Here is a 27,176-nt window from a genome sequence, read left to right on the forward strand (position 1 = left end):
ATATTACAATAATGTTGACGTTTCACATAGTCATTGATGTACAAAATAAAAAGTTTAGGCCCTAAAACCGAGCCCTGTGGGACACCACATTCTATGTTCATACACTCCGATGTACTACCAGCAAATTGTACATATTGTTGTCTGTTATCTAAATAACTTTTTAACCAATCTAGAACTACTCCTCTCACCATATCTAGGTAATTTCGAAATTAATAGGTAATGGTCTATGGTGTCAAATGCCTTTTATAAGTCAATAAATACACCTATTGTGTATTTCTTTCTTTCTATAGCTGTTGTAATTTTTTCTGTTATTTTCATTAAAGCTAAAGCTGTAGATCAATTTTTCCTAAATCCATACTGACTCTCTCTCAATAACTCATTTTTTTCAATAAAATTATCACATTTTTGGACAAACAATTTCTCAAGGACCTTTGAAAATTGTGAAAGCGAGGACACTGGTCTGTAGTTAGTAAATTGGCCTTTGTCCCCTGTTTTAAAAAGTGGGATAACTTTAGCTATTTTCATGCTATCTGGAAAAATACATGTCTGAAATGAAAGATTAAAGATGTAGCTTAGCGGTTTAATTATACAGTCAATAATCGTTTTCACTATTGTCATGTCGATCCCATCACTGTCAGTCAAAGTCTTATTTTTGCATTTGTCTACAATGGATCTAATTTCAATTTTGTTTATCTCTCCCAGAAACATTGACTGCAACACTTTACTTCCCCCAGTTCCGCCACCCTCTTTTTGCCCATCGTTTTGTTTTGAAATAGTCTTTTCTAGATTAGGTCCGACATTTACAAAAAAATTGTTAAATTCATGTACCACTTCATACATGTTTTGTTTTTTTGTCATTAATGAAGTGACTGGGCAGGCCAGTGGATACAGATTTATTTCTAATAACATTATTTAAGATTTTCCATGTGCCCTTGATATCATTTTTCTTTTCTTTTAACATATTATTATAATATTCTCTTTTTGCTTGTCTCATTATAACTGTCAACTTATTTTTATATGCCTTGTATTGCTTTTCAACTGCCTTTGTCCTACATTTTATGAAGTCTTTATAAAGGTTATTTTTCTTCTTGCAAGCATTTTGTAAGCCCTTGGTTATCCAAGGCTTTTGATAATAAGTACCTTTATATTTACAGAGTACAGTGGGACATTGTTTATCATACAGTGATATGTAGATTGTTAGGAAGGACTCATATGCAGCATTTACATCTTCTACATAAACCCCTCTCCACTCTTCCTTAAGAGGTCACTCCTAAACTTGTCTTTTGCTTCAGCAGTCCTTACCCTACTGCTAGTCTCTTCCTTCTTTTTCTTTAATTGCCAATCATATGCTACAAATACAGGTAAATGATCGCTTATTTCATTTATTATTAGCCCACTCTTAGAACTGTTTTCCATGACATTTGTAAAGATATTGTCGATCAATGTTGCACAAGTTGATGTTATTCTACTGGGCTTGATGATTAAGGGATAAAGCCCCCTGCTTCATTAATAAATGAATAGTACAAATAAATGCTGCATAAACGATCTAATAAGATAATAAAAACTAACCTGCATGAAATTGTAAATAACATTGGAGGAGATATGATGTTCATACAAGTATAGCTGGTTGTGTCTCTCTGCTCAACTGCTAAATAAAGATTTGGGTACAAAAAACGGAGGGTTGGCCAGCGTAACTTCATCCTGCTCTATGATTGGCTGTGTTTCAGGTCTGTCAAATGTTCCACTTCCGCTCTGTTCTGTTGCTTAGTAACAGCTTCGATGCGTTTCATCCGTCCACTAAACAGAAGCTAGCTCGATGCTATTTTGTAGGGTTTTGTGAACACACACTGTTAGAAGCAGTTACTTATCGTTAAAACGACTTCTTGGCAGCCATGACAACTATAAAGGACGGAGAGTACACGGCTACCATCTACAAACTGGTGAGAATATTGTTGTTAAAATCGAGGTTAGCTTCCCAACTCAGTGGTAAGCTAGCATCACTATAACGGTAAACTATAAACCAAACTCCACTCAAAGGTTGTTCATTTGAGTGTTGCTATCTTACTGAAAAACATACACTGGACATATCCCACCTTTCCGGAATTATGCTGGAATGATTTTAACTTCGGCACACAATTAAAACGACCAATCTAATTCAATACAAGTTTGTTGTGTTTCTGTCTGTTAACATTACGCTACTGTACTCTAAATAATCTCCAATCTTTGCTGCAGTTTAATGTAACGTTACACATGAGACACACATGATGTACTTAAAGTACTTGATGTACTTAGAATTATTTTCTTCTTCACTGGCATTTTTTGTTAGTAACGTTTCTCTTGTCTATAATGTTAATACTGTTTATTAATAGGAACATCACAGTTAATTCCATATATTTCAGATGAAAGACGGACAGTATGTGGAAGCAATCCATATCCTAAACGGCCAACTTCAAAAACACACGAAGGTAGGTGGATGTCTGTATTCTGTCATTCAAAACATTCCATACAAAACATACATGTAAAAAATTGTTAAGACTACATCAACATACATATATGCATCTTGTCATTCTGCCCCCCTCTAAACCAATATACAAATCTGAGCCAACCATTTTTTTAAATTACAAGTGAATAATGAATTAGTAGCCCTTCCTTTTCCTTCTTTTAACTCCTCTACCCTCATATTTTTATAGTGACATTGACTTATTTTCATCTGTCCCCCATGTTTCAGAGTATTTTTGATATATATTCATATTTTGCATTTTCAAAGCTTTTTAAAACATTTTCATTTATGTAGCTTCAGGGATTTATTCTTTCTGATTTGGAAATATTTAAAGCAATCCAGTTTTTCAGGACTACCTTCATTGGGATTCTGTTAATATAAAAAACAGAGAGAACATTTATTTTCAGGATATCAGAGATATTTTTTTCAAAATAATGGGCATCAAATGTAATTGAATCCACAAGGATTTGCTTATTTTTCTGTTTAATTTAAATTGGAAAACCGGTTAAAGCTCTTATTGTAAAATTGTTGAAATGATAGGTTCATTAAAGGTGGGGTAGGTAATTTGGGAGAAACCAGCTCGAGTGCGCTAGAATTTGAAAATACACAACCGGAAAAAATCTGCCACTTCCTTACAGAGCCCCTCCTCCAACACACACGAACGCGCACATGACCAATGAGGGCACGAGATAAGTTTGTGCACAGATGGAAGGCTGACAGGCAGGTAGGCCATCCAGTTATTTTAGCCGGGCCGGCTAAAATGATTGGTCGTGCTTTTTACAGTACTACGGCTTCCACAGATGAACATTTTTTATGGATTTTTTGTCAAAGCCTTTAAGATATTCATTGCTATCGGAATGTTAAGAGCATTCCATGGAATATAACACAAAGTGTATCTCGAGCCGGTTTCTCAAACGTACCTACCCCACCTTTAATCAACCAGTAAAATAATTGCTGTTAATATTTCTGAGAGCCGTTTGAGCCATTTCTTAAAGCAAAGTGCAAAATTATACTTTTACCAGCTTCTTTAATTTGAGTTTTTTTGCTTCTTTCTGTTTTCTGGAAATTCCTTGACATACCAAAAACCAGTCCATGGAGAAAAACATTGCATATTAATGAACAGTTAAGATATTGTTGTAATCTGAATGACTTTGAAGTATTAAAGCGTTTGTCGGACAAACCAAAGGATTTAAAGACGTCACATTGGGCTTCAGGCAGGATATGATTTGTCCCTACAATGTTATTTCAGATACCATCTGAACAATTCAACCATGATTCATAATAGGAATGGCCAAATCAGCACATCATAATTGCAATGTTTGCGATTTAATATTTAAAAACAGATGGGTTCAAAAATATGGGTTACACTGATTTAAATTACCAGCTAACTTATGATGTGTATACCTTCTTTTTGTTTAAAGGTAAAGTACATTTGATGCTGTCATACTTCCTGGTGTCTTTCGGTTTTGCTACTGTATGTCTTGGTGTTTTTTATTGTTTAACCACACACCCTAATTTAACACACACTGCAGACGACCACCAGTTTCACTCCCTCTTGCTTTCCTTTGTGTCCCAGTCCAGGGCAGCACTCTCTCTGCTGGGTTACTGCTACTATCACATCCAGGATTTCACCAACTCTGCAGAGTGCTACGAGCAGCTCACCCAGCTGCACCCGGAGGTGGAGGAGTACAAGGTGTACTACGCCCAGTCTCTTTACAAAGCTGGTGCTTACCCTGAGGCTACAAAGGCTTCCTTCGTGCTCGATAACCCCAGCAGTCACATCAAGGTACAGCCTGTACACACTGCTAGACGAAAAGAAAAAGATGATGTGAAAACCTTGTTTCTATTAAATGCCAGCTTTTATGTTGCTCCACTAATGCGGCTTTCACACCAGCGCTTTTCCCTTTCTAGCTCCTAGCGAGAGCTTTTCTGGTTCAGCTCCGGTTTCCCTTTTCAGCTCCCGCTCTGTTCACACCGCCCAGAGCTGCCGAGAGATTTTCTCCCACAACAACAACGGGCCGGGGACTGCGTCGGGTCGACGATCGTGTTGCTTTTAATCATACGAAGCCAGATTAAATTAAATAACGGCTTCTCCAACCTTATACTTTTCTCCAGAGTGCCGTGGTTCATTGTTTATTAATGTGTTTCAGCGGCATTTACCGACCGCTACAGTGCTGGCTGCTCTTCTACGGGAGTTTATTCTCCCGTTAGCGGCTCTAAAGTATTCACTGTCTGACTGTCACACAAGCAGCTGATACATATCCCCAGTTACCCTTAAGTGAATGTGTGTCAGTCTGAATTGACGCTGTTTGGCATCACAACGCTGTTATGAAAGTTTCTCTGGTATAACATGGGTGATGTTAGCATAGCAACCGAAGCTAAACTGACTACTTGCTAAGCCGTTTTCTCCAGGCACATTTTACCGGCGTATTTTTCATTATGATTCTACTTGTGATAGTCGGACATGACAACCTGTACAGCCCATGTATTGATTCCATCCGATAGCTGCTATAATAACAAACAAAACGTCTGCCTGCTCTCCACAATGATCAATAACAGCGAACGGATGGTCAAAGTAAGGTTTCCTGCACGCCTCGACGTAAGCGACGCCGCGTCATAGCTCCAAAGCTCTTGCCTCTGGACCGACAACTTTTTGGAGCTGGAAGTGAACCGCATTCCGGAGCTATGACGCGCCGCCGCTGCGGTGTGAACAGGAAAAACCGGCGCTTTTCAGGCTCTAGCTCCCAGCAGGAGCTGGAAAAGCGCCGGTGTGAAAGGGGCATTATAAGACGCACTGCATTTCTTATGGAGTTTGGCTCCAGGTGCACCATCACTGCATCAAATGTGCGATTTCAGAACAAATCCACCTTATTTACTCTAAATGTTTCACTCTGACAACTCCATCTGTTACATCCATCACTGGAAGCAGTTGTTCAGCAGAAGTGCTCTAACAAATACATATGGGCCTTTAATGCACACCTAATCAAATAAAGCAAGTCAAACTGTGTACAGCCCAACAACAGGAAACACATGTTATTACCAGGAATCAAAATAATGCTGATTTCAAATGGAATTTAAAGTTATAATCTTAAACATGTTGACATACATTCATGTATTTTAAGACTGTCTGTCACCCCCATGTCTATTAAGACATTGATGTATCGCTGTGGGGTAACACAACGGAAACTAAACATCTGACTTGTGAAAAAAATGTGCTTGGAGATACTCAGATAGGGACGTATAATCTAATGTGATATAAGAGGAGGATTAAAGTCTAAATCTGAGTTTAATCCTATGTTATCACAACAAATGTGATATGTCAAAGTCTTCCCAGATGCCCAAGTGCACGTGCACAAGCACTGAAAACAGCATCTTTTTCACAATATGTCCCCTATAAGTTAATTATATTGATATGATGGATCAAGTAGAAACATGATGTAACATCCACAGAACAATGTGTGAATTAATCATGGGAAAACTGGTTCAAGATGCTAAAAATTCATAATAGATGTTTGGATTAGAGTTGGTATTTAATTGTATTGCTTAATTCTTATTCCCCAAAGTCAAACCAGCACTTACCTTTAACCCTCTCTCTTTCTTTTTCTCTCTTCCACAGATGGTCAAGCTACAAGCCTGCATCAAATATTGTGAGGAAGATTACTCTGCTGCCAAGGTGACAAGGGCTCTCACACTATCTGTTAATGCATATGAATTATACCATTTCAGGTTTAAATCATTACTATCTGCTGCCAACACACACACACACACATCCATTCACTTTCCACTAACTGTGTGTGTGTGTGTGTGTGTGTGTGTGTGTGTGTGTGTGTGTGTGTGTGTGTGTGTGTGTGTGTGTGTGTGTGTGTGTGTGTGTGTGTGTGTGTGTGTGTGTGTGTGTGTGTGTGTGTGTGTGTGTGTGTGTGTGTGTGTGTGTGTGTGTGTGTGTGTGTGTGTGTGTGTGTGTGTGTGTGTGTGTGTGTGTGTGTGTGTGTGTGTGTGTGTGTGTGTGTGTGTTGTGTGATGTGTGTGTGTGTGTGTGTGTGTGTGTGTGTGTGTGTGTGTGTGTGTGTGTGTGTGTGTGGTTGTGTGTGTGTGTGTGTGTTCTGTGTGTGTGTGTGTGTGTGTGTGTGGTGTGTGTGTGTGTGTGTGTGTGTGTGTGTGTGTGTGTGTGTATAGTCACTCCTGGAGCAGCTTCCCCAGGAAGACCCGGACTATGTCTACAATACGGGATGTCTGCTTTACCAGGACGGGAAGTACGAGGAGGCCTGCAAGAAGTTCACGTCTGCCCTTCAAGTGCTGGGATACGTGCCAGGTAGTTTACAAATACACACACACACACACACACACACACACAACATGTATACTCTTTAAGTGGCCCTTGCTACACAAGACTTCACATTTGTATGTCTTTATTACGTCGAGCTGTAAATGGGCGGTGAAGAAGTTAGTTTCACAACAGTTGTGACTTTGGGATTGTTAAAGTGGTTTGATAACATCATCTTTAAAGGAGAAAAAATCACACAATAATACAGCAAAGGCCTCAATACCAATGCCAACAAACAGGGCTTTGAATTGAGTCTTGAAGAGGCCATATTATGCTTTTTGGGGTGTTCCTTTTCCTGTATTGTGATATATAGGTTGTTATGCATGTAAATGGTCTGCACAGGCTAAAATCTCAAAGTTACACTCATCCCCTATCCCTGATTTGTAGGTGAGGTGTTCTTTGCAGAGGGCATACTGGATTCAAATCGAATTCTTGATTAAAAATCCCATTTCATTGTGAAAGTACTTTCACTGAGATGTCCTAGATGTGTGCACAGGTCCAAATAGTGTAAATAAAAAAACTCCCAACTCCATTCTTACTATTTAATACACAGTCGACTTTCTTCGCTCCGTCCTATTCTTGAGATGAGGCAATATCTAAAGGCAGTAGTAGTTCCCTTGCTCTATTACACATGGATATGCTATTAGTATACTCCCATATTACTGTCCCTGTATATTCATATATCTCCACTCCAAGGTCTTGAGCCCACATTTGCGAGATTGCACCGTTTACTTTACTGGACTTGTAAACGGACCTAATAACATCGTCCCACTATAAACCCATTGCTTGGTTCTTTATTGCTCAGTTGGTGACATTTCCAGATTAAATGTATACCATGTTTGACAATGATTGATATACCTTGCATCAAATGTTTTGCAGTCGTTAATCAGAGCAACACAACATTAAGGGGAAGGGAACACCTTAAGAGTTTTTACGAGCTGGGGAAAGTGGAGGCGAATAATATGATGAGAGAAATGTTGAAGGCTATCAAGTAGAGATTTGAAATCCTCTCCACAGGAAGCATTTAAATGTCATCCTGTTATCTCTGCCCTCCTCTTTCTCAGCTCTGTCATACAACATCGCCCTGTGCTTCTACAGCGTGAAGAACTACGCTCAGGCCCTCAAATACATCGGAGAGATCATCGAGAGAGGCATCAGAGAACATCCAGGTAGAACCACAGCGTAAAGACACTGCCATTATTTCATCTGTGTTCATTCAGCAAAAAGAGTTAAGTGGAAGTCTTCTTACATTATTTGATGATCTTCCAACAAATCTTTTTGTCCTAATGCATCAGAGCTGAGCGTGGGGATGACGACTGAGGGCATCGACGTGCACAGTGTGGGCAACACGCTGGTGCTGCATCACACGGCCCTGATCGAAGCCTTCAACCTCAAAGCTGCCATCGAATACCAGCTGAAGAACTGTAAGCTCCTCACTCAGAGCCTCTGACTCTCATAACAAGGAGGATGGAGAATATTGCTACATCTTCACAAAATAACCTTAATTCCTCATAGAAATAATTATTTGGCTACTCTCCAAAACTCATTCAACAGTTAGTTAATCTATTGCCAGTCTTCATATTTGTAATTGCTTTGTGACCTCATTTACTACAGTGTTTATTCTACTTCAAGTATCATCAAGTGAAAGGTTCCTTGCAAAGTGTTTGGACCACTGATGGCAGTAGGGGGCCATGCTTTCACGATGCATGCAAGAGGAAGACTACAAGCTGGATACATGGATTTTAAATATCCAGAGATATGGCTTTTATGATTTGTTAAGCCTTAAGCATACATATCATTTCAAAGATATACACTTGTTTTGTCTTCAAGAAAAATCCATATGGCCCGTTTAAATGTTGATTATTTATTTATTTGCACATTTACAGTACACATATTAAAAAAAAAAAAAGACAAATCCCTAAAAGACGGACATTTAAAAAAGACTTTTTAATACAAAGTCTGAACAGTTTGAAGGAGAGTTTAGAAGCCAAACATGGCTAATAAAGATACATCATGTTAGATATCAATGGTCATACTTTAGAAAGAAGCATACAAAGATAAAAACAAATAGAGAGCATGATTATTTGAAGTTTCCAGACTCAGTAGTAATTCAAAAATGTTTAGAAATATACATTTTACAAAGATGTTTACAAGTAAGTAAGTAATGGTTGTCGCGATGGAATGAGGCGGTTCCAAAAGAGATGCTCCTCTGTATTGCCAAAGGGAAGACAATCTCAAGACAATTTGGTTCTTAGAGTATCTTGAGGAATATGACTGAATGTCAAATTGAGTTTGATTAAATTACGTTTTTGGGATCTACAAACAAAAGTATGTATTGGAACACTGACAGTAAAAGACTCAAACTAACCGCTTCCTTTTCTGTTTTCTTATCTTTTGCTTCCCTGCAGCGAAAGGATCTCAGGAGGCTTTGACAGACATGCCCCCCCGATCAGAGGAGGTAACTGTCATCAGCCATTCACATTGTGTGTGTGTGTGTGTGTGTGTGTGTGTGTGTGTGTGTGTGTGTGTGTGTGTGTGTGTGTGTGTGTGTGTGTGTGTGGTGTGTGGTGTGTGTGTGTGTGTGTGTGTGTGTGTGTGTGTGTGTGTGTGTGTGTGTGTGTGTGTGTGTGTGTGTGTGTGTGTGTGTGTGTGTGTGTGTGTGTGTGTGTGTGTGTGTGTGTGTGTGTGTGTGTGTGTGTGTGTGTGTGTGTGTGTGTGTGTGCCCCTTGGCTAGGCGTGATATTGTGTGTGTGTGTGTGTGTGTGCCCCTTGGCTAGGCGTGATATTGTGTGTGTGTGTGTGTGTGTGTGTGCCCCTTGGCTAGGCGTGATATTGTGTGTGTAGTGTGAGTTAGTGCTGCCTGGACCTGCCTGCTGACAGCCTGCAGATAACAGAGATGAATAGAACGTTAGAACAGAGGCAGGGGTGTGAAGGCTTACATGGAGGAAATGATAATACTTGTATTGTCTTCAAACGGCTTCATTTACATTAATGTACAGGGGTGCACTGTCCTTGGCCAAATGTGGATCTGCCACTGAGTCATCAATGTCCAGTTATCCTGAGATACAGAGAGAGAAATGAACAGCCAGTGCCCCCTAGTGGAATGTAATACTTACTGCAGTTTGTCAGACCAACCCAAAGATATTCACTTTACAGTTCCATGATAAAAAACCGATACACAGCAGAAAATCGACAAATCTGAGAGGCTAGATACAGAATATTCTGTGTCTTTACATATCCACTATTCTTTGCACCTCTTATATCAGTCAATCAACAAAACTAAATTATAATACATTACACATTATGTTAATATCAAATGCACTCGAAAGTGCTTTCCAAGAAATTAACCAAACTTAATAAAATGTCAATTAATTAAAATAGTGAAGTGCTGGAGATAATATTATAAAGATAAGTAATACAACCAAAAAAAGTATAAAACAGTTAATAAAAGCCAAACTAAAATGATTTTACTGTATGCTTAATAATAATAATATGTGCCTAACAATAACAATAATAATAATAATAATAATAATAATAATAATAATATATTTAGTTCTTTCTGTTCAGGCAGCATTGCCCAATCTTTGTTCTGTTTGTCGTGCCTGTTATAAAAGCATGCATCAATCCAAATTACAATACCGCTTATAATTCCAATTCCAAATTCCAATTCCAAGTTATAATTCCAAATTCCAATGGCAAATTCCCATTCCAAATTAAAAGTAAGTAATAAAACAACAAAAAAAGTATAAAACAGTACATATATAAAATATTTTATTTTACACTTACAAATAATACGTTTTATTTTTCCCGACTTAATACAAGCAGCATTGCCAAATCTTAGTTTTGTCTTCCCTGTTATAAAAGCATCCATCAGTCCGAATTATAATTCCAAAGTACAACATATGTTGCTCCAAAACCTGTATGTACCTTTCAGCATTAATGGTGCCTTCACAGATGTGCACACCCCCATCCCATCACAGATGCTGGCTTTTGAACTTTGCGCTGATAACAATCTGGATGTTCCTTTTCCTCTTTAGCCCGGACGACACAGCGTCCATGATTCTACATTTTTCATTCTACATTCCAATTAAAAATTCCATTCACTGTCCAAATTCTAAATTCCAATACCAAAATTCCAATTCCAGGTTATAATTCCAAATCTTAGATATTGATACTTATACTGCTTATACTGTGATGTGTGTGTTTCTTCAGGAGCTGGACCCCGTGACGCTACACAACCAGGCTCTGTTGAACATGGACACGAAGCCGTCGGAGGGCTTTGAGAAGCTGGCCTTCCTGCTGCAGCAACCCTCCTTCCCCCCCGTCACCTTCGGGAACCTGCTGCTGCTCTACTGCAAACATGAGGTACTGTACACAACAGGTTGCAGGCTATTGTCATGTATTATTAAATAGGCTTGAGAAATTAATTCTTTGCTCAAAGACTTCTGAGCTTAATTATTGCACGGTACTTTCCCACCTAGCCTGTGGCAGTTTGAACAAATGTGTTTCTTTCCCCCCAAAAGCTGTTTCATTACCAATTCCACACTATATTTTGAGACTGAAAAACTGTCTAACAGGCCATTACTAATTATGCTAAAGCCAAAAATCTCTCCTTTCACAGTCAATGTAATTGTGTTTTGGCCCAGTACGGAGCAGAAATACAGATCAGCTCACTGAAAACAATCAAAGAAGCCAGGATGCTAAATACTATTATATTATTTGGGAATGTCATTGAAAAATATTTTAAAGGCATGTTGACTTTCATTCAGGGCACTTTAACAAATTATAAGAGTTTGATGTCAACTTAAAAAAAATAAAAGCATCACTATGCTACTGATATTAGATTAAACAGATCTTCATGATACAGGGAATTATCAAATTATCATCAATTATCATTAGACTCGAGTCAGCAGTTTCCTCCATACAGTGAGGGTCCATGCGGGGAGGAGCACTGTTTTGAATAGGAGTCATGTGGTGTGAGTGTTAGTGGAAAGAGCTCAAAACACACAGAGGGCTGAAAGAGAGGTTGCAATGGTATTGATGTCAATGATGTCCTCTCTCTCATTCTCAGTACTTTGACCTGGCTGCTGACGTCCTGGCAGAGAACGCCCATCTCACATACAAGTTCCTCACACCGGTAAGTTACACTCTGAACCAATCCATGTGTTTTCAGTTCCTAATTCACACTTCAGGAACTCACATGTTCTGTTTCTGTTGGCCTGCACAAATGAAAAAGTGTTGTTGTTGTTTCCTTTCCAGTACATGTATGAGTTTCTTGATGCCCTGTTGACCTGTCAGACAGCACCAGAGGAGGTACTACACATTTTCTTTTTACAATAAAAGCTACTTTTTATGTTTGCTTTACTGTATGCTTACAGTATTTCCCATCAACCTCAGCAGCACTGAGCTATTGTAAGCACACGATTGCATATACAGTACACATATTCACCATAAGACTATTATCAGTTAATAATGTGTCACATTTGTGTTTAAAGCTTGTTCCACTGCCCCCTAGAGGTCAAACAACCCTTTATGTAACTTTTTTGTTAAATGAGTGCCTCTACTGTTGCTGAAAGGGAGAACACTGTGATAAATCAATTTAAACTTTCTGTTTTACTTACATAAAACATTTATTTTATAATCCCAAGAAGCACAGCTTAATCAAATGTTGAAAAGTTTGGATTTCAAAACTACTTGGGATTGAATAAAGGTTTAAGGAGGTGATAAAAAACTGCTTATAAACTTACATTAAGCTTTAATTCTCAGTGTGCAGGAACCTCATTATAATATCTGGGCTGAAGTCAACCTTGTCATTTTGTAATTGACTCCAAAATCAGTTTATTTGTGTTTGTTCATCCATCAATAAACTGTCTGTTTATTCCACAGGCTTTTAGGAAGTTTGATGAGATGAACGGCAAACTGACGGAGCAGTTACGGAAACTGGCCAAGCAGGTTGTTTTCCTCCTTTGTTCTTTCTCATTTGTTATGCATTGTCCTGTATGTGTATTTACCCATATGTTAAAGGTCCCCTATTATACTGTTTTTCATCAATATATTATTGGTCTCAGATATATACAAACATGTCTCTGAAGTGTTTGGCTCAAAATACCAAACAGATCGTGCAATGTAGCATCCCATAATCCCCTCTGTTTCAGCCCTGTTTCAAAAGTGCTGATTCTCTGTCTTTGGTTGGTGATTGGCTAATGGTTACACAAGCCAAAAAAATCGTTATGACATCATAAAGTGGCCAAAATCTGATCAGCTCATTTTCAGACAGGTTTTTATATAAATGGATCAGGACAAAAAGTGAGTGAATCTTTTTTCCTGAAACTTTCAGAATCTCTTTACACAGAGGGGACACATGGTTATGAAGAAGAGACATGAAGAAGAGGGGACACATGGTTATGTATAAAAGACATGAACAAGTGGATTTTGCATAATAGGTGACCTTTAATACAATAGACATATATCAACCTGTCATCAGCCTAATATGTAAGACAAGTCATGATGAAACACTGCCCTGGATCCTTTATTACAGTAGCCTAAGGATTTTCTTTCATGTGTGTTTCTCAATATGTTATATCTATAAATTGAGAATAGTGGATTTTGAAGGCTCTGATTTGTTTTGGCTGAGTGTTGTTTTTGTCCTCTGCTGTAAGGTGCAGGAAGCCAGGCTGACTAGGGATGATGAAGCTCAGAAGAAATGTCTGCAGGACTACGACCTGATGCAGGAGAAGTGAGGACACACACAAAAATATATAAATATTTAACCCTCAGCTTCTATTTAGTTCACTAATTCACCCAAAAAAGATTCAGATGACATAGCTCCTCCCCCCACCATTGAACTGTCCCGGTCGTCTCCCAGGTACATCGTGGTGCTGATGGCCCAGTCCAAGATCTACTGGAACCGGGAGAACTTCCAGATGGTTGAGAAGATTTTCCGAAAGTCTGTAGAGGTCTGCAATGAGGACGACACCTGGAAGCTGAACGTAGCCCACGTGCTCTTCATGCAGAACAAGTACAAGGAGGCCATCGGCTTCTACGAGCCCATCGTCAAGAAGCACTATGATAATGTGAGTGCCTCAGGGCGGCCACGTCATGAAGAACATGGAGAACATAAATGTGTGGAGGAGGGAGACTTCCATTATTTGTGCGAGATTAATTATTGAGACTTAATGTATATCTACAATACCATATTAAGGCCATTGTAGGTCAAACTAAATCATGATTATGGAGCTGGTGTGAAAGTGGTGGTAGTCTGAGAAAAAGAGAATAAGTCTTAATCTTAGGAAAAACCAAGTTGGATATTTTCGAAGATTAAATAACTAAATACATGAGAAAAAAATCACTAAATTACAACATTAAATTGGTAAATGTACACGAAAACAACTCCAAAATGCTTTGAGATTATAAAGTCATACATCTTAGTTAGTTTCTTTTTTGAGATTGAGAATTACATCTCCATATTTATGAGTTTCTCTCAATATGACCTTCATGGCCTTAATACTCCTTCGTAAACATCAGACGCTTAAACAAAAGTATTTTGAAGATAAAATGCGCACAATGCATGGGATCAGCCCCGATGTCAGAGTGAGGTCAGGACTAATCGTTGACAGTTTGCCTTTTTGTCCAGGTGGAGCAGTGTAACATTCAAGAGTGTCCCTGCAAGTGCAAACCCTCGGTAAAAATAGATGAGCAGCTCTGCGTCGATCTGCAGTGTTTTCTCAAATGTGCATGATATGAGTTTCATTCTTTTCTGCTGTGTGGATTTTGGTTTGCAGTGCTGGTTTTGTTTTGAATCTGAGAATTATGATTTTCGTCCAATTTCACGGAACTTCAGTCACTCAGCTGAGGGTTCTAGAGTGTTTTCTTTCCTCACTGAAAAATGAAACATGACATTACATGTTACTTGTTAGACGCTTTCATCCAAAGCAGTTAATGCTCAATACTGTGGACAATCCCCACAGGAGCAATTTGGAGTGTCTTGCCCAGGGACACAACGACATGCTGACTGCAGTGGGGTTTGAACCTGTGACCCCCTGATCCGAACACATACGCACAATCCGCTGCGCCACATGATGATGCTAAACACTTTAGCATCATCGTGTTCATGACGTTTTAATCCTTTTCTATTCTAAATAACCTCAAATCAGTTTGTGGAAACTTGCACGCACCCTGGATTGGTTTTGAAGTTTGTTACATTCTGAGTGTTGTAAATATATTGTAAAGTTAACAAAAAATGTGTGTGTGTGTGTGTGTGTGTGTGTGTGTGTGTGTGTGTGTGTGTGTGTGTGTGTGTGTGTGTGTGTGTGTGTGTGTGTGTGTGTGTGTGTGTGTGTGTGTGTGTGTGTGTGTGTGTGTGTGTGTGTGTGTGTGTGTGTGTGTGTGTGTGTGTGTGTGTGTGTGTGTGTGTGTGTGTGTGTGTGTGTGTGTGTGTGTGTGTGTGTGTGTGTGTGTGTGTGTGTGTGTGTGTGTGTGTGTGTGTGTGTGTGTGTGTGTGTGTGTGTGTGTGTGTGTGTGTGTGTGTGTGTGTGTGTGTGTGTGTGTGTGTCCCATTGTAGATCCTGAATGTGAGCGCTGTGGTCCTGGCCAACCTGTGTGTGTCCTACATCCTGACCAGCCAGAATGAGGAGGTACTGTTCACAGAGATTAAACATAAAACAATGTACTGTAATTTAGTACACCTTTTTCTATTATATACTTTTAATTAAATATATTTCAGAGGGATTTTACTTTCATTTTACTTCTATTCTTTGTGTCTCTGTATGGTAATAATGTTTGTCGTGTAATCTTTATCTTCAGTATAAAAAGTCCAGTTTCCCCTCTGTTTCCTCCTCTCGTTGTCTTACAGGCTGAAGAGCTGATGAGGAAGATCGAGAAGGAGGAAGAGCAGATCTCCTACGACGACCCCGACAAGAAGGTGTTCCACCTCTGCATCGTCAACCTGGTCATCGGGTGAGTTTACAGCTTGAAAAATCTGCTTTCACGTTGCTTATTAGGTTTCGCCACCAAGAACCTCATGAATTTAAAAAGATGTCATGTGTATTAACTAGGACTGCGTGTTCATTGTTTGCATTAGACTGGCTTTCAAAACTCATTTTAGCCCTGGAACCAAAACAAAGTTCCTTTACTATAAAGTTCACACTTATGGAGACCCAAAGTGTTTATCATCAAATAAACACATCAGGCATTGTTCAATAAATACTATCATTAATAAATACAGAAAAAATATGTTAAGAAAGAAATAATCTAATTTATGTTAAACCTGAGCTCATTTATCATGCAATCAGGATTCATCCGTCCTTGTTCCTATATGCAGCAGTTATATATTCTTTTCATCACAATCTTTGTGTGTAAATCAACAGCTTGGCTAGGATACTTTTAAGAGACTAAGTTACTTTGTGACGATTATCCAAATCTGTATAAGAAATCTTGCAACTTACGGTTCGCTTTTGAGCTTTTCCTGAAGCTTTTAAACGTATCCCAAAGACATTTTCAGCAGATTGCCAGGATGACATCAACTGACCTAAGCAAGTTCCTTTCAAGGTGGAAGAAAAAGGAAGGAATGTCAACATATTATAGAATGGTAAAAAGGACCTTTTAGTAAGTATTGCTGTTCTGACTAAATTTGTTTTTTTTTCAGGACGCTGTACTGTGCTAAGGGAAACTATGATTTTGGCATATCTCGTGTCATCAAGAGCCTGGAGCCTTACAATAAGAAGGTCAGTTATTCCATTGTTCCCTGGGTTCTTTTTTTAGAAAGTTTGTAGCAAATGCTTTAAGAAAGGGATAATGTGCAACGTGTGAGACGGTCATCAATGAGAAAAGCACACCGACAGGGTGGTCGAAGCAGCGGTCTATTCTCCTTAGCAACGGCCTGCTCTCCTTATTCTGTTATTGAAAATGTAAAACCTCTGGAATGTCCAAATTGACCAATCAGATTTGAGTATTCAACTAAGTCATGTAATAAAAACAGTAAACATTCAATACATATTTTAAGGGAAATAGTTTGTTGTTTATTGTGCAGCAAGCCGTATGTGTGTGAGTAATACACAGGAGACCATAAACACAACTACAAGAAAGTGCTCATTTAAAATACAAACATTCATTCTTTTGAACCAAAAATAACCATCTGTGCCCCCCCCCCCCCCCCGGAGAAGAGTCTCTTTTGATCTGATCCAGTCACAACATCAGACACTGGCTGCAGCTGAGTCCACTGAAGCTCCAGCTGAGAACACAGGCTGTCATCCCGAGTGTTGCCCCCTCTCAGCCTCGTACAAATCACCACCATAGACTCACATTCACTGTGAAATCAGAGAGGAGTTCAGGAATGTGAGCCTGTGGAGCCACATACATTCAACCAAGCAATCTGACCACCATGTCTGAACTCCTTCCAACAGAAGGAAGAAATCTCTGCCACATATCCTTCTGTAAAGAGATGATCTTTTGTGTCACAATAATAACTTTAATATCACAATGGTGTAACAACGTTTTTTTAACCCCAACATAAATAAATATATATATTTTGTGTGTGTGTGTGTGTGTGTGTGTGTGTGTGTGTGTGTGTGTGTGTGTGTGTGTGTGTGTGTGTGGTGTGTGTGTGTGTGTGTGTGTGTGTGTGTGTGTGTGTGTGTGTGTGTGTGTGTGTGTGTGTGTGTGTGTGTGTGTGTGTGTGTGTGTGTGTGTGTGGTGTGTGTGTGTGGTGTGTGTGTGTGTGTGGTGTGTGTGTGTGTGTGTGTGTGTGTGTGTGTGTGTGTGTGTGTGTGTGTGTGTGTGTGTGTGTGTGTGTGTGTGTGTGTGTGTGTGTGTGTGTGTGTGTGTGTGTGTGTGTGTGTGTGTGTGTGTGTGTGTGTGTGTGTGTGTGTGTGTGTGTGTGTGTGTGTGTGTGTGTAGCTGGGAACAGACACCTGGTTCTACGCCAAGCGCTGTTTCCTCTCCCTGCTGGAGAACATGTCCAAACACATGGTCATGCTGAGGGACGCCGTGGTACAGGAGTGTATCCAGTTCCTGGAGCACTGCGAGGGTAAGCAGCATACACACACACACACACACACACACACCTACAAAAGTGCTGGCCCGCTGGCCTGTGACAATAATTGATGTTTCAGTTTGCAACAAACACTATTTATCCTTTGAGAGAGCACAGATCCATATGTTTTCACATTTACTGTTGACAGTCATTTATAAAACTGAAATCTGGCTTCCTATTTTTGGAAGCCAGATGTAGCCTCTATCCCTGGATATTTTCTGCAGCATCACCATCAGGTCGGAATTGGTTGTATACTGAACATCATTATTTTCTTAGCTAAGCGACACTGAGCATTTCCGACTAACTAGTTCCCAGACACAAACCTAACACTACTTCCAGTGTCAGCCATCTTTGTTTAGCGACAACACTTTGTGGGTTTACTGCTTTTCATAATAGCAGATAACACATTGCACAACAGCTGGGTCAGCGCAGGCTAACGTTAGCAGCTCTGTGCTGATCTTTGTGGATTTTACAGTTAACATTCTGGCAAAACCTGAAAGTCAAAGTGTTAGCCTTTAAGAATATAAAGAGCTATTCATTTATTGTCAAGAGATACTAGAGCTTGTCTTCTTGTGAGATGGGTTTATTCATGTGGACTTACGACAAAACAAGTATCTGCTTTCTCAAGATAACAAGATCATTTATCACAAGAAAACAACTTTTGTTTTCTCAAGGTCATGGGATTGTTATGGAGAACTCTAAAAAGGAATGTGGATGTAGGAGACAGACCTTTTGGGGAAGATATATAACCCACAATACATGATTGCAGCTGACAGAAGCTTTACCTTCTCCTTTTAAAAAAAAAAGTTTTATATTTCTTCTCATATACTAGTGAAGGCGGTCATTTGAATTTGTAAAACATATATATATTTTTTTTTACATATCTGAATAAAATGACAGTGAGAACAACAATAAAAAATAGGATGCATAAACATAATTATTTTTACAATATATGTAATAGGACCTAAATAACAAATGGTATGTTGTTGAGTGTGAGTTAACATCAGTGTGTCTCGCCTGTAGTGTACGGTAAGGAGGTCACGGCCATCATCGAGCAGCCTCTGGAGGAGACCCTCACCCACATCGGAAAGAACACCGTCACCTACGAGGCCAGAATGCTCAAGGCGCTTTTCTACGAGGTCATTGGCTGGAACAAGTGACAGGAGTCACTGCAACATATGAGGTGTTTTACCAGTTTGAAGGATAATGGAGCATGGCACAGAGGCACAGAGACAGCATAACAAGGCCTGCTGTGCAAGCTCGTTATTCCTGGGAATCAAATCCAGTTCCCAGTTCTGACTCCTTCGGGCAGCTTTTGGACTCTCGTCAAACTCACACCCCAGGTGAAGCTTTTATTTAGAAATTGAGTGAATCCGGGGGAGTTTTGGCAAAAAGATGGCTGCAGCAGATGTGACATAATCAGTTTGTGTTCTTTCTCAATGTAATGGCATCTTTGCTTCACTTCACAGACTCTCAGACATTCATATTTATTTAGTACTTTTATTATCAGTACTACTTTTGTACCGCTATAGAGGATATCATGTGTATATATACATAAATATAAAGCAGACATTTTGTATGTAAGTCCCTCTACAGATGTCCTCTTTGCTCAGTGCTGGTTGTACAGCTGCCTTCTAGCTTTATATTCAGTAGATACAAATAATTTAAAGAAAATAAAGATAATATTTTTGGAAGAAAAAACAGCTTACGATGTTTTTCTTTAAGTGAATATTTCATGGCCTTTTAAAAAGGATGCTCCAATCAGTCACACATTTGTACAGACAGATCCTGCAGACACAAAGCTAAAGGAAACAACGACTAAAGGTCAGTATATTTGAATGATAGCCCGATTATTGAATATCATCTCAAATGGTTTACACCTTTCCCAGGTCTGAATTGGGATGCCAGCATTGCCATTTTAAAATGTTCAGAATAAGAAAGTTATCAAATATAACAATTTCCTATAAGTCCTCACACCTTGTTATACTTGTATCCATCCTCCAAAATCAGCCGGTGTCTTTCCCACCTAGATTCTTGTCTCAATGATGACGGAGCATCTGAGAAATATACACATATAGTGCAGAAAACTGTAAACGCCTATTATTATAATCTTTTATTCAGATAATTCATGTATAGCTCATAATACAAAGCCAAATTCATTTAACAAGTACAGCATCTACACACTCTGATGCAGTCGGGGATGTTATGCACATTTACACAAGTTGCTTTGTGACCCGCCAAAAAAAAGAAGACACAGAAGAAAAAGCAAAACAGGGCATTAATAACAATGTCAGAAGTGTAAGAAGTCAATCAATGTTGATGTTAGTTAGATTAAGTTATCTCAGAGCTTTGTAGTATTAGATTATACTGTACATGCTACACTTTAGCCTCAGGTGTGCCTAAACTACTAGTATGAACTTATTGTTTAACCCCTCATCTCTGAAGCAGGTCATTATTAGGTACCGGTATCCGCTAAGAAAATCCAAATTGTGCATCCCTAACATTTTTACATCAAATTAGACGAAGGTACCAACCAGGAGATGACATCACGACAAAACGAATACCTCAATACAACTATGAATACTCTGATAGAAAAGAACCAAAGTATTATCAATTATTTGATGATTATATTTCGTATTATTAATCTGAATCTTCTAAAGCTGTCACACAAATGTAATGTAATACAATATTTACCACCTTTTATAAGTGGAATAGAAATAAATAATAAAATAATAATAAAGTAGCAGGAAATAGAATTTAAGAAAAATAAACTTGAGTGAATGTACTTAGTTACTTTCCAGCACTGGTCAGCATACATTCGACCATAACACGTGGAACTGTTTAAGAAGCCGTGTGGTAAAAAGCTGAATCTGACACGTTGTTATCCGGATAAAAAAAAAAAAAAGGTTCAATCTTTAGCTAGCTTGTTGCATCACAGACAGAAAACATCCTAAAGGTACTTCCTGGTTCTGTAGACAAAAACGACTAAAGCTACTTTTTAAAGAGTAAATGCGACTTCATATGGTTTCCCGCTGAATGGGAGCATCGCTACTTTCAAAAGATACATTGTTTGGGGTTAATACACTTTAAAGATCATTAGAATCAATAAATACATTTAGTTTGGTGCCTAACAAACAGCTACATTCTATTTTCATCATCTTACAACCTATATTCATTAACATCATGTTGTGTCGGGAGTCTCTCAGTGAAGAGCATCGCTACCTGATGGGGGGGCGTTCAGGAGATTGGCCTCTTGGTTATGTCCTGTTCTGCCAGGTAGTAGTTCAGGTATCCTCCCAGAGCGCCCACCGCCACCGCCGTCATGTGACTGGAGCAGCCGTCTGAGGAGTCACATTCAAAGTGAAGCAATGAGTGTTATCATTATTATTTTTATAAAAATTAATAGAAGAGCCAGAAACAGGAAATGATAACACAAAAATACCATAAGTACAGTCGATTCTGCAACTTTCATTTGCATTCAAACTGTTTATGAAAGTCAACACATAACAGCAGTAAAATGACTTCAGATTTTAAACCAAAAAAGTGCTGATAATAATTTGTTTTAAAAGGAGTGAGGTCAGTCGCACTGGTACGGGATCAAGAATCTGATAAAAGCTGTCTTCTTTGTATTCGGCAGAAAGTTAGCTTTGATTAGTTATTTATTTTTTCAACTTTCACAGCTGAAATTGCAATCATTTCCTATCTATTAGACTTTAATATGATATACCATGCGAGTACCTGGAAGTATCTTCTCCCTCCTCTTCACTCTCCGGTGAGGCTGCAGCTGCTCCAGCAGCTCGTCTCCGATGATCTGAGACATGATGCTCTCTGAGAAACAGCAGGTAACATCTCTCAAGTAATAATATTATCTCTACATTTACTAATATGTGTAACCTCCACCAGACAGGACGGATACTTAGTATAACATCAAAGGAAAAATTCAACCCCAAAATCATTTTATATACAACATTAACCCCATGTAACCTTGGATACTTAACAAATAAACTAAGAAAAGTATTGAATTGAAAAATAAAAGGGAGTGGCGTTTAACAACAGCACAACTACCGTACATGAAAACATAAAACTCTCATACTACTAGTGCAGTATAATACAAGTCCCATTTATCTAGTCAATGCTTAATACTTCACTAACACATTGGATTTTTAACAAAACTGCACTTAAAAGCACTTCAAATTGCGTATGAACAGTACTCGAACAGTAGACTAGAGCAGTGGTTCTCAACTGGTTAGGCCTCGGGACCCAACATTTTGAAGCACCCAAATCTATTCAACAAAAAATCGTGCTGTAATATACACTTTTCAGAATACAATATTAATAAAAGTGAAGTACAGTGCATATATCCCTTCACAGAACTAAAGTATGCTTTTAAAAAAGGTTTAATGAGATGATGGAATCAAAGCTGAACTATATAAAAAGGCACACATGCTGAAAACCCAACCCCAGCAGGGGGTCTGGGGGGATTCTCCCCCAGGAGATTTTTTGAAATACTAACATAAACTACGCATTCTGGTACACTCTGAGAAGAAAATAAATAAATCATACATATTAATAATATTTTATGCCATTGTTTGTTTTTCACTTAGTTCTGACAGCTTGCTGAGAGAAGAGTAAAGAGGAGATAGTCTGTGTGACTTACTTTAAATTGTGGGTAAGGTTAGATAGCTCCCATTGTTCTGTGACCTGTCAATCATCAAACCGGGGGTCATATTTCATTATGTGTTCATTTATATCTGAAGTTGTACCCATGGATGTATAAAGAATAGTTCTACCGCTAAGTTATTTTCCGTGGGGACTTCCGGCAACAATCTTGATTCTGATTGGCCAGAAGACTCGAAAAAACATCAGCAGAGATGTTTTATTGAGAAGATAATCACTACGTGACAGAAGTTTTCAAAACCGTTTATGGTCTCCGGTACTTCCAGTCCAACGCCTACTGCATGCACAGCGTTAGAAAATCGGTTCTTCAAAATAAAAGTTTGCCTTTTTTCCCAAAAAAAAAAAAAAAGAATTCCAATTTTTTTTTTCAATTTTTTTTCTTCACTCACACATCCGCGACCCACTTGAAACGGGTCCGCGACCCACCAGTTGAGAACCACTGGACTAGAGTATACAAATGGTGATTATTCGTGTGCAGTATTCCTTTTACTGAAAAGATTAAGCTTTAACATGTACTTTGACAGTAACGCTACAGTACCTGGAGATAATGAGATATTTTCAATTCAGTTGCATTTTAAAACTTTATTTTTAAACACGTACTGTCTCTCCCGAAGCAGCCCGCTTCCTCGTCCTGCAGCCGGAGGATGTGCTGCAGCCAATCAGCTTTGTAGAAGTCGGAGAAACCAGACAATCCACAAATCAGGACTGTTGAAGAAGAGCAGAGGAACTCAAGATAGTCCAAACTATATAATATGCAAAATATATGCAGTTTGAAATATTTATAGGAAACACATGATGTAATACACACTACATGCAAACTTTTTCATCAATGAATGTCCAAAATAATGACATACTTTTAACCTATTTGATATTTGTAAGAAATTGTAATAGATGGTGTACTGTATTGGATCTTGAGTTAAGGCAAAAAACGTGTTTTGTGAGGTCGAACTGTCCATTGACCTTTGACCAGCAAAATATAATCTGTTCATCCTAGTCTAAGTTTACATTTGGCTGAATTTGAAGAACCTCCCTCAAGGCTTCCCGAAGATGTCGCGTTCACACGAATGTGACAAAAAGAATGAAGAAGAATTTGAAATAATATACTCACTATTTTCAATGAAGATGTCGACCGTCTGCTCGGTGATCCCGTCCCTAAAGATGTCCTGGTTGGCCTTCATCATGTTGGAGCAGTAGATCTTCTGGTAGCTGCCCTCCGTCATGTTGGCGCGGGACTCTCTGGTGTCTCCTTTCAGCATGTTAGTGCAGCCTCTCTGAGACCCACACACACAGCAGGTTATTAATAGTAATAATCAATTATTCATGTTTTTATTTTAGCTTCTGCTCAGAACTTAGTGCATTTGGAGGTGATGGTTACCAATGATTTTGAGTGATAGAGATATTTCGATAGTTTAACTTCTCACCATGTTCCCGATCATGAAGTAGAGCAGCTGGTGGGACAGAGAGTAGTGCGGACAGCCGAAACGTGTCATGGTGTCCCGGCAGGGTTTGGTGACAATGCAGGGCGTCCCGTTCATCTTCCTGCTCACACGTACGTACACACACACACACACACACACACACACACACACACACACACACACACACACACACACACACACACACACACACACACACACACACACACACACACACACACACACACACACACACACACACACACACACACACACACACGCACACATACGTAAATTCACTCACAATCCAACAACACCCCTATCAATATCTTGATAGTGAAGAGTTTACCTAGTATATCATAGGTCATGTGGACATTATGTATTTGACATCCTGTTAACAACAGTGTAACAATCTAAGGCATAGCTATCAAATTATCCAAGGTCTGCCCAAAATGTCATCACTTCATCATTTTATCCTATTTTCTATCCGTGTAAAATTAGCATAATTAGCGTTTGAATTCTTTTTGGGGTTAGTGACCTTTGACCCACAACTTTTAATCAATTATTTCTTGAGTCCAACTGGATGTTTGTGCCAAATTTGAAGAAATGCATATTGTATGGGATAGTGGTGGTCTAATGGATAGTGAGGTGTGCTGAAGATTGGAAGGTTGTGAGTTCAAATCCTGCCAGGAACACCACCACAAGTGTGCCCTTGAGTAAGTCACTTAGTCCTTAGTTACTCCAGGAGTCCCTGTAATTGGTAATTGTAAGTCGCTTTGGATAAAAGCGTCAGCTAAATGAAATGTAATGTATGTTGGAGAAGCCGGGGGTTATATTTATTATCACCAACGCTGTTGCTGTTTTGCATAGGATACTAAATATTTTTGAATCTTTTAGACCGAGGTTTACAAACACAGATACTTTTTGTTTCAGGAAGACAGGTTTTAAACCTTACTTCTGTCGAGGTCACATCACTTTTTCTGATATTTCTGTCTGTGTAATGAAGTCGTGCTCTGTTGTGTTTTCCTCTCTGACAATAAGTGTTCGTACCAGGTTCCCAGCAGCAGCGTCAGACATTTGTCGCTGAGCTGCTCGTCATAGCACTCGGTGCTCAGGATGGAGGAATACACCAGGCTGGTGTCCGTGGACTGCCACTCCTGAGGGATCAGATAGAAGCTCGACGACAGCAGGGGCTCAAACTCTGCAGCACACACACAAAGGTATTTACCATCATAGACCATTTATTAATGAAGAAATACAATTGTATGTTCTATTTCTACTACATTATATATCTGCTCTGTAAATCACACATCCGGTAAACATTCATTTTGTAGGATTTTTATATTTGTAAGTTACTTATTCTTATTTATTTTTCTTAATTCACAGAAAAATACACTAATATTGAGGGAATTGTTCCTTATTATGCATTAGTCTATGTCAAATGTACCATGAAAACTGTAACATGTTATTATTTATTTTCTTTACTTATTTTTTGATTTATCAAGATCAAAATATGCTTAAAGACATTTAAGACCCAATTTTTTGTTTACATGTTTAATCTCTAAAAATGTAATGTTGAGTAAAAGGGTTTGTTTTCTGTTCAAACATCACACCACAGGGCTCCTGGGTAATGGCGTCTTGCTCACCTCTGTAGTACTTGGGGTCGTTCTGCTGCAGGGCGGTGACGGCCTTCTCGAAGCTCCGGTCCAAACGTTTGACCAGAACCACGGTGGAGGTCCTCTGGGCCCAGCTGACCGGGTCGCTGTGGGGCCACGTCCGCACCGCCTCCTTCAGCTCAGCTGGGACACAGTCAGCAGCAGAGGAAATCTTTATACAATAATAATATTTGCAACCTTTCCTTTTGTATTCTGACTGGCACATTTCTGCACATGTCCTTCCCTCTTTCACACTGTTGTAATACACCTTTCTTACTTAAGTCAAAAAGCAGCAGCATTTATTCTGCTGGTATCTGATACTGACTTTTATAGTTGATCAAAATGTGAAAGAAGGAACATCGACATATTGAATTTCCAAAAACACTACATCAAAAGATTGGATTCCTTGCTTTTAACAGCAGTAGAAATGAATTTATTACGGACACAAACAAGGATGATATCGTAAAATAAAAAAGACAATATATACAAAAACACATTAAAATAAGATTTAAAAAAATCAGCTAACTGCATCCACATGCAAACTGTAGCGCTTGCTTCACATTTTAAATAACATAAAAATAACTTAAAAACGTCCCACTATATGAAGGGCATGCAATTACACACTGAATAGTTTGGTAGTTTAATCTCTTAGCCTACTTTTATTTCACTAATGACAAAGCTATACTATTTAATTATCTGCATGAATTACTAATCTGTCGAATATTTACACAACTTTGGCATTATTAATCTATGTTTATATAAATATGTTTATTTTATTTTATTCACAAAAATGATCCATTGACTTCATTTATAAAGTAACTAAATCAAGAAGATAAATGTAGTGCAATATTTCAATCTGAGTTGTAGTCGAGTAAAGCATGCAGCATAAAATAGAAATACTCAAGTAATGTACAAGTACCTCACAATTGCACTTAAGTACAGTACTTGTATACATATATTTAGTTACATTTTACCACTGCCCTTGGCAAACACATACAAAGATGTTTCCAGATGTTTACTGCAGCTGAGAGGACACACATACTGTATACACACACACACACACACACACACACACACACACACACACACACACACACACACACACACACACAGGAGGCTCTGTTTTTGGCTCTCACCCTGCAGCATGAGGAACCCGACCACTCCGTCCAGGTTGATGTGCTCGTGTTGACTCTCCAGGAAGGCGGCTCCCCGGGAGAGGCTGCCCAGGATGTCATCGATCACCTCGGCCTGCGACCCTCCGCACACTGCGGCAAACAGAGCCAGCACTGTGGCAAGTTGATGCCCCGCAGCCTGCATGTTCTCAGTCAGACTGTGTGGAGGCTCCGGGACGGTAAATAGGGAGGAGAGACGAGGAGGGGAGGGGAGGGGAGGGGAGAGGAGAGGAGGGATGACAGGCTGTCTCTTTTCTCAAAAGGGATGGGAAGGAGAGGAGGCCGTGACGTAATTGCGAAAACAAACTTGACTTTATACTCTATGGTACGCTTGACTTCCATAAAGTAAAATAATAAAAGTTATCCCCCAAGTTCACTATAATTTGATATTGGTTTAAGGAATA

General features: G+C 39.0%; 2 protein-coding genes across 5 annotated transcripts; one reads left to right on the top strand and one right to left on the bottom strand.

Moving 5' to 3' along the window:
- Positions 1-1,745: 1,745 nt before the first annotated feature.
- flr (fleer) lies at positions 1,746-20,103 on the top strand. 2 transcript variants are annotated; one of them, XM_034144250.1, is made up of 19 exons: positions 1,746-1,940; positions 2,400-2,465; positions 4,077-4,286; positions 6,117-6,173; positions 6,677-6,812; positions 7,889-7,993; positions 8,120-8,248; positions 9,233-9,282; positions 11,037-11,189; positions 11,896-11,961; positions 12,084-12,137; positions 12,711-12,776; positions 13,484-13,560; positions 13,690-13,897; positions 15,386-15,457; positions 15,676-15,779; positions 16,468-16,546; positions 17,718-17,847; positions 18,877-20,103. In XM_034144250.1, the coding sequence occupies exons 1-19, from the start codon at positions 1,893-1,895 to the stop codon at positions 19,011-19,013; spliced, it is 1,947 nt and encodes a 648-aa protein (XP_034000141.1). In that variant the 5' UTR covers positions 1,746-1,892; the 3' UTR covers positions 19,014-20,103. The 2 variants fall into 2 exon arrangements, with proteins under 2 accessions (XP_034000141.1, XP_034000142.1); XM_034144251.1 differs by having other exon boundaries at positions 13,490-13,560.
- Positions 16,245-26,929, bottom strand: cunh16orf89 (chromosome unknown C16orf89 homolog). Of its 3 annotated transcripts, none has more exons than XM_034144260.1 (9): positions 26,737-26,929; positions 25,592-25,744; positions 24,996-25,146; positions 23,952-24,069; positions 23,639-23,801; positions 23,131-23,235; positions 21,592-21,681; positions 21,076-21,194; positions 16,245-16,362 (listed from the first exon to the last, which is right to left on the bottom strand). In XM_034144260.1, the coding sequence occupies exons 1-8, from the start codon at positions 26,915-26,917 to the stop codon at positions 21,091-21,093; spliced, it is 1,065 nt and encodes a 354-aa protein (XP_034000151.1). In that variant the 5' UTR covers positions 26,918-26,929; the 3' UTR covers positions 16,245-16,362; positions 21,076-21,090. The 3 variants fall into 3 exon arrangements, with proteins under 3 accessions (XP_034000151.1, XP_034000150.1, XP_034000148.1); XM_034144259.1 differs by lacking the exon at positions 16,245-16,362 and adding an exon at positions 16,971-17,128; XM_034144257.1 differs by lacking the exon at positions 16,245-16,362 and having other exon boundaries at positions 19,957-21,194.
- Between the last annotated feature and the right edge of the window lie 247 nt (positions 26,930-27,176).

The sequence above is a fragment of the Trematomus bernacchii genome, unplaced genomic scaffold (genome assembly GCF_902827165.1).
Source record: "Trematomus bernacchii unplaced genomic scaffold, fTreBer1.1, whole genome shotgun sequence".
Taxonomy (NCBI): Eukaryota; Metazoa; Chordata; class Actinopteri; order Perciformes; family Nototheniidae; genus Trematomus; species Trematomus bernacchii.

What these genes read in the sequence shown, in the direction of transcription:
- flr (XM_034144250.1), top strand. Translation starts at nt 1,893, where the DNA reads ATGACAACTATAAAGGACGGAGAGTACACGGCTACCATCTACAAACTG. An exon ending in AGTGCTGGGATACGTGCCAG is followed by an intron (nt 6,813 to 7,888) that starts GTAGTTTACAAA and finishes CCTCTTTCTCAG; the next exon opens with CTCTGTCATACAACATCGCC. An exon ending in TGGAGCCTTACAATAAGAAG is followed by an intron (nt 16,547 to 17,717) that starts GTCAGTTATTCC and finishes GTGTGTGTGTAG; the next exon opens with CTGGGAACAGACACCTGGTT.
- cunh16orf89 (XM_034144260.1), bottom strand. Translation starts at nt 26,917, where the DNA reads ATGCAGGCTGCGGGGCATCAACTTGCCACAGTGCTGGCTCTGTTTGCC. An exon ending in CGACCCCAAGTACTACAGAG is followed by an intron (nt 25,147 to 25,591) that starts GTGAGCAAGACG and finishes TGTGTGCTGCAG; the next exon opens with AGTTTGAGCCCCTGCTGTCG. An exon ending in ACTTCATGATCGGGAACATG is followed by an intron (nt 23,802 to 23,951) that starts GTGAGAAGTTAA and finishes TGTGGGTCTCAG; the next exon opens with AGAGGCTGCACTAACATGCT.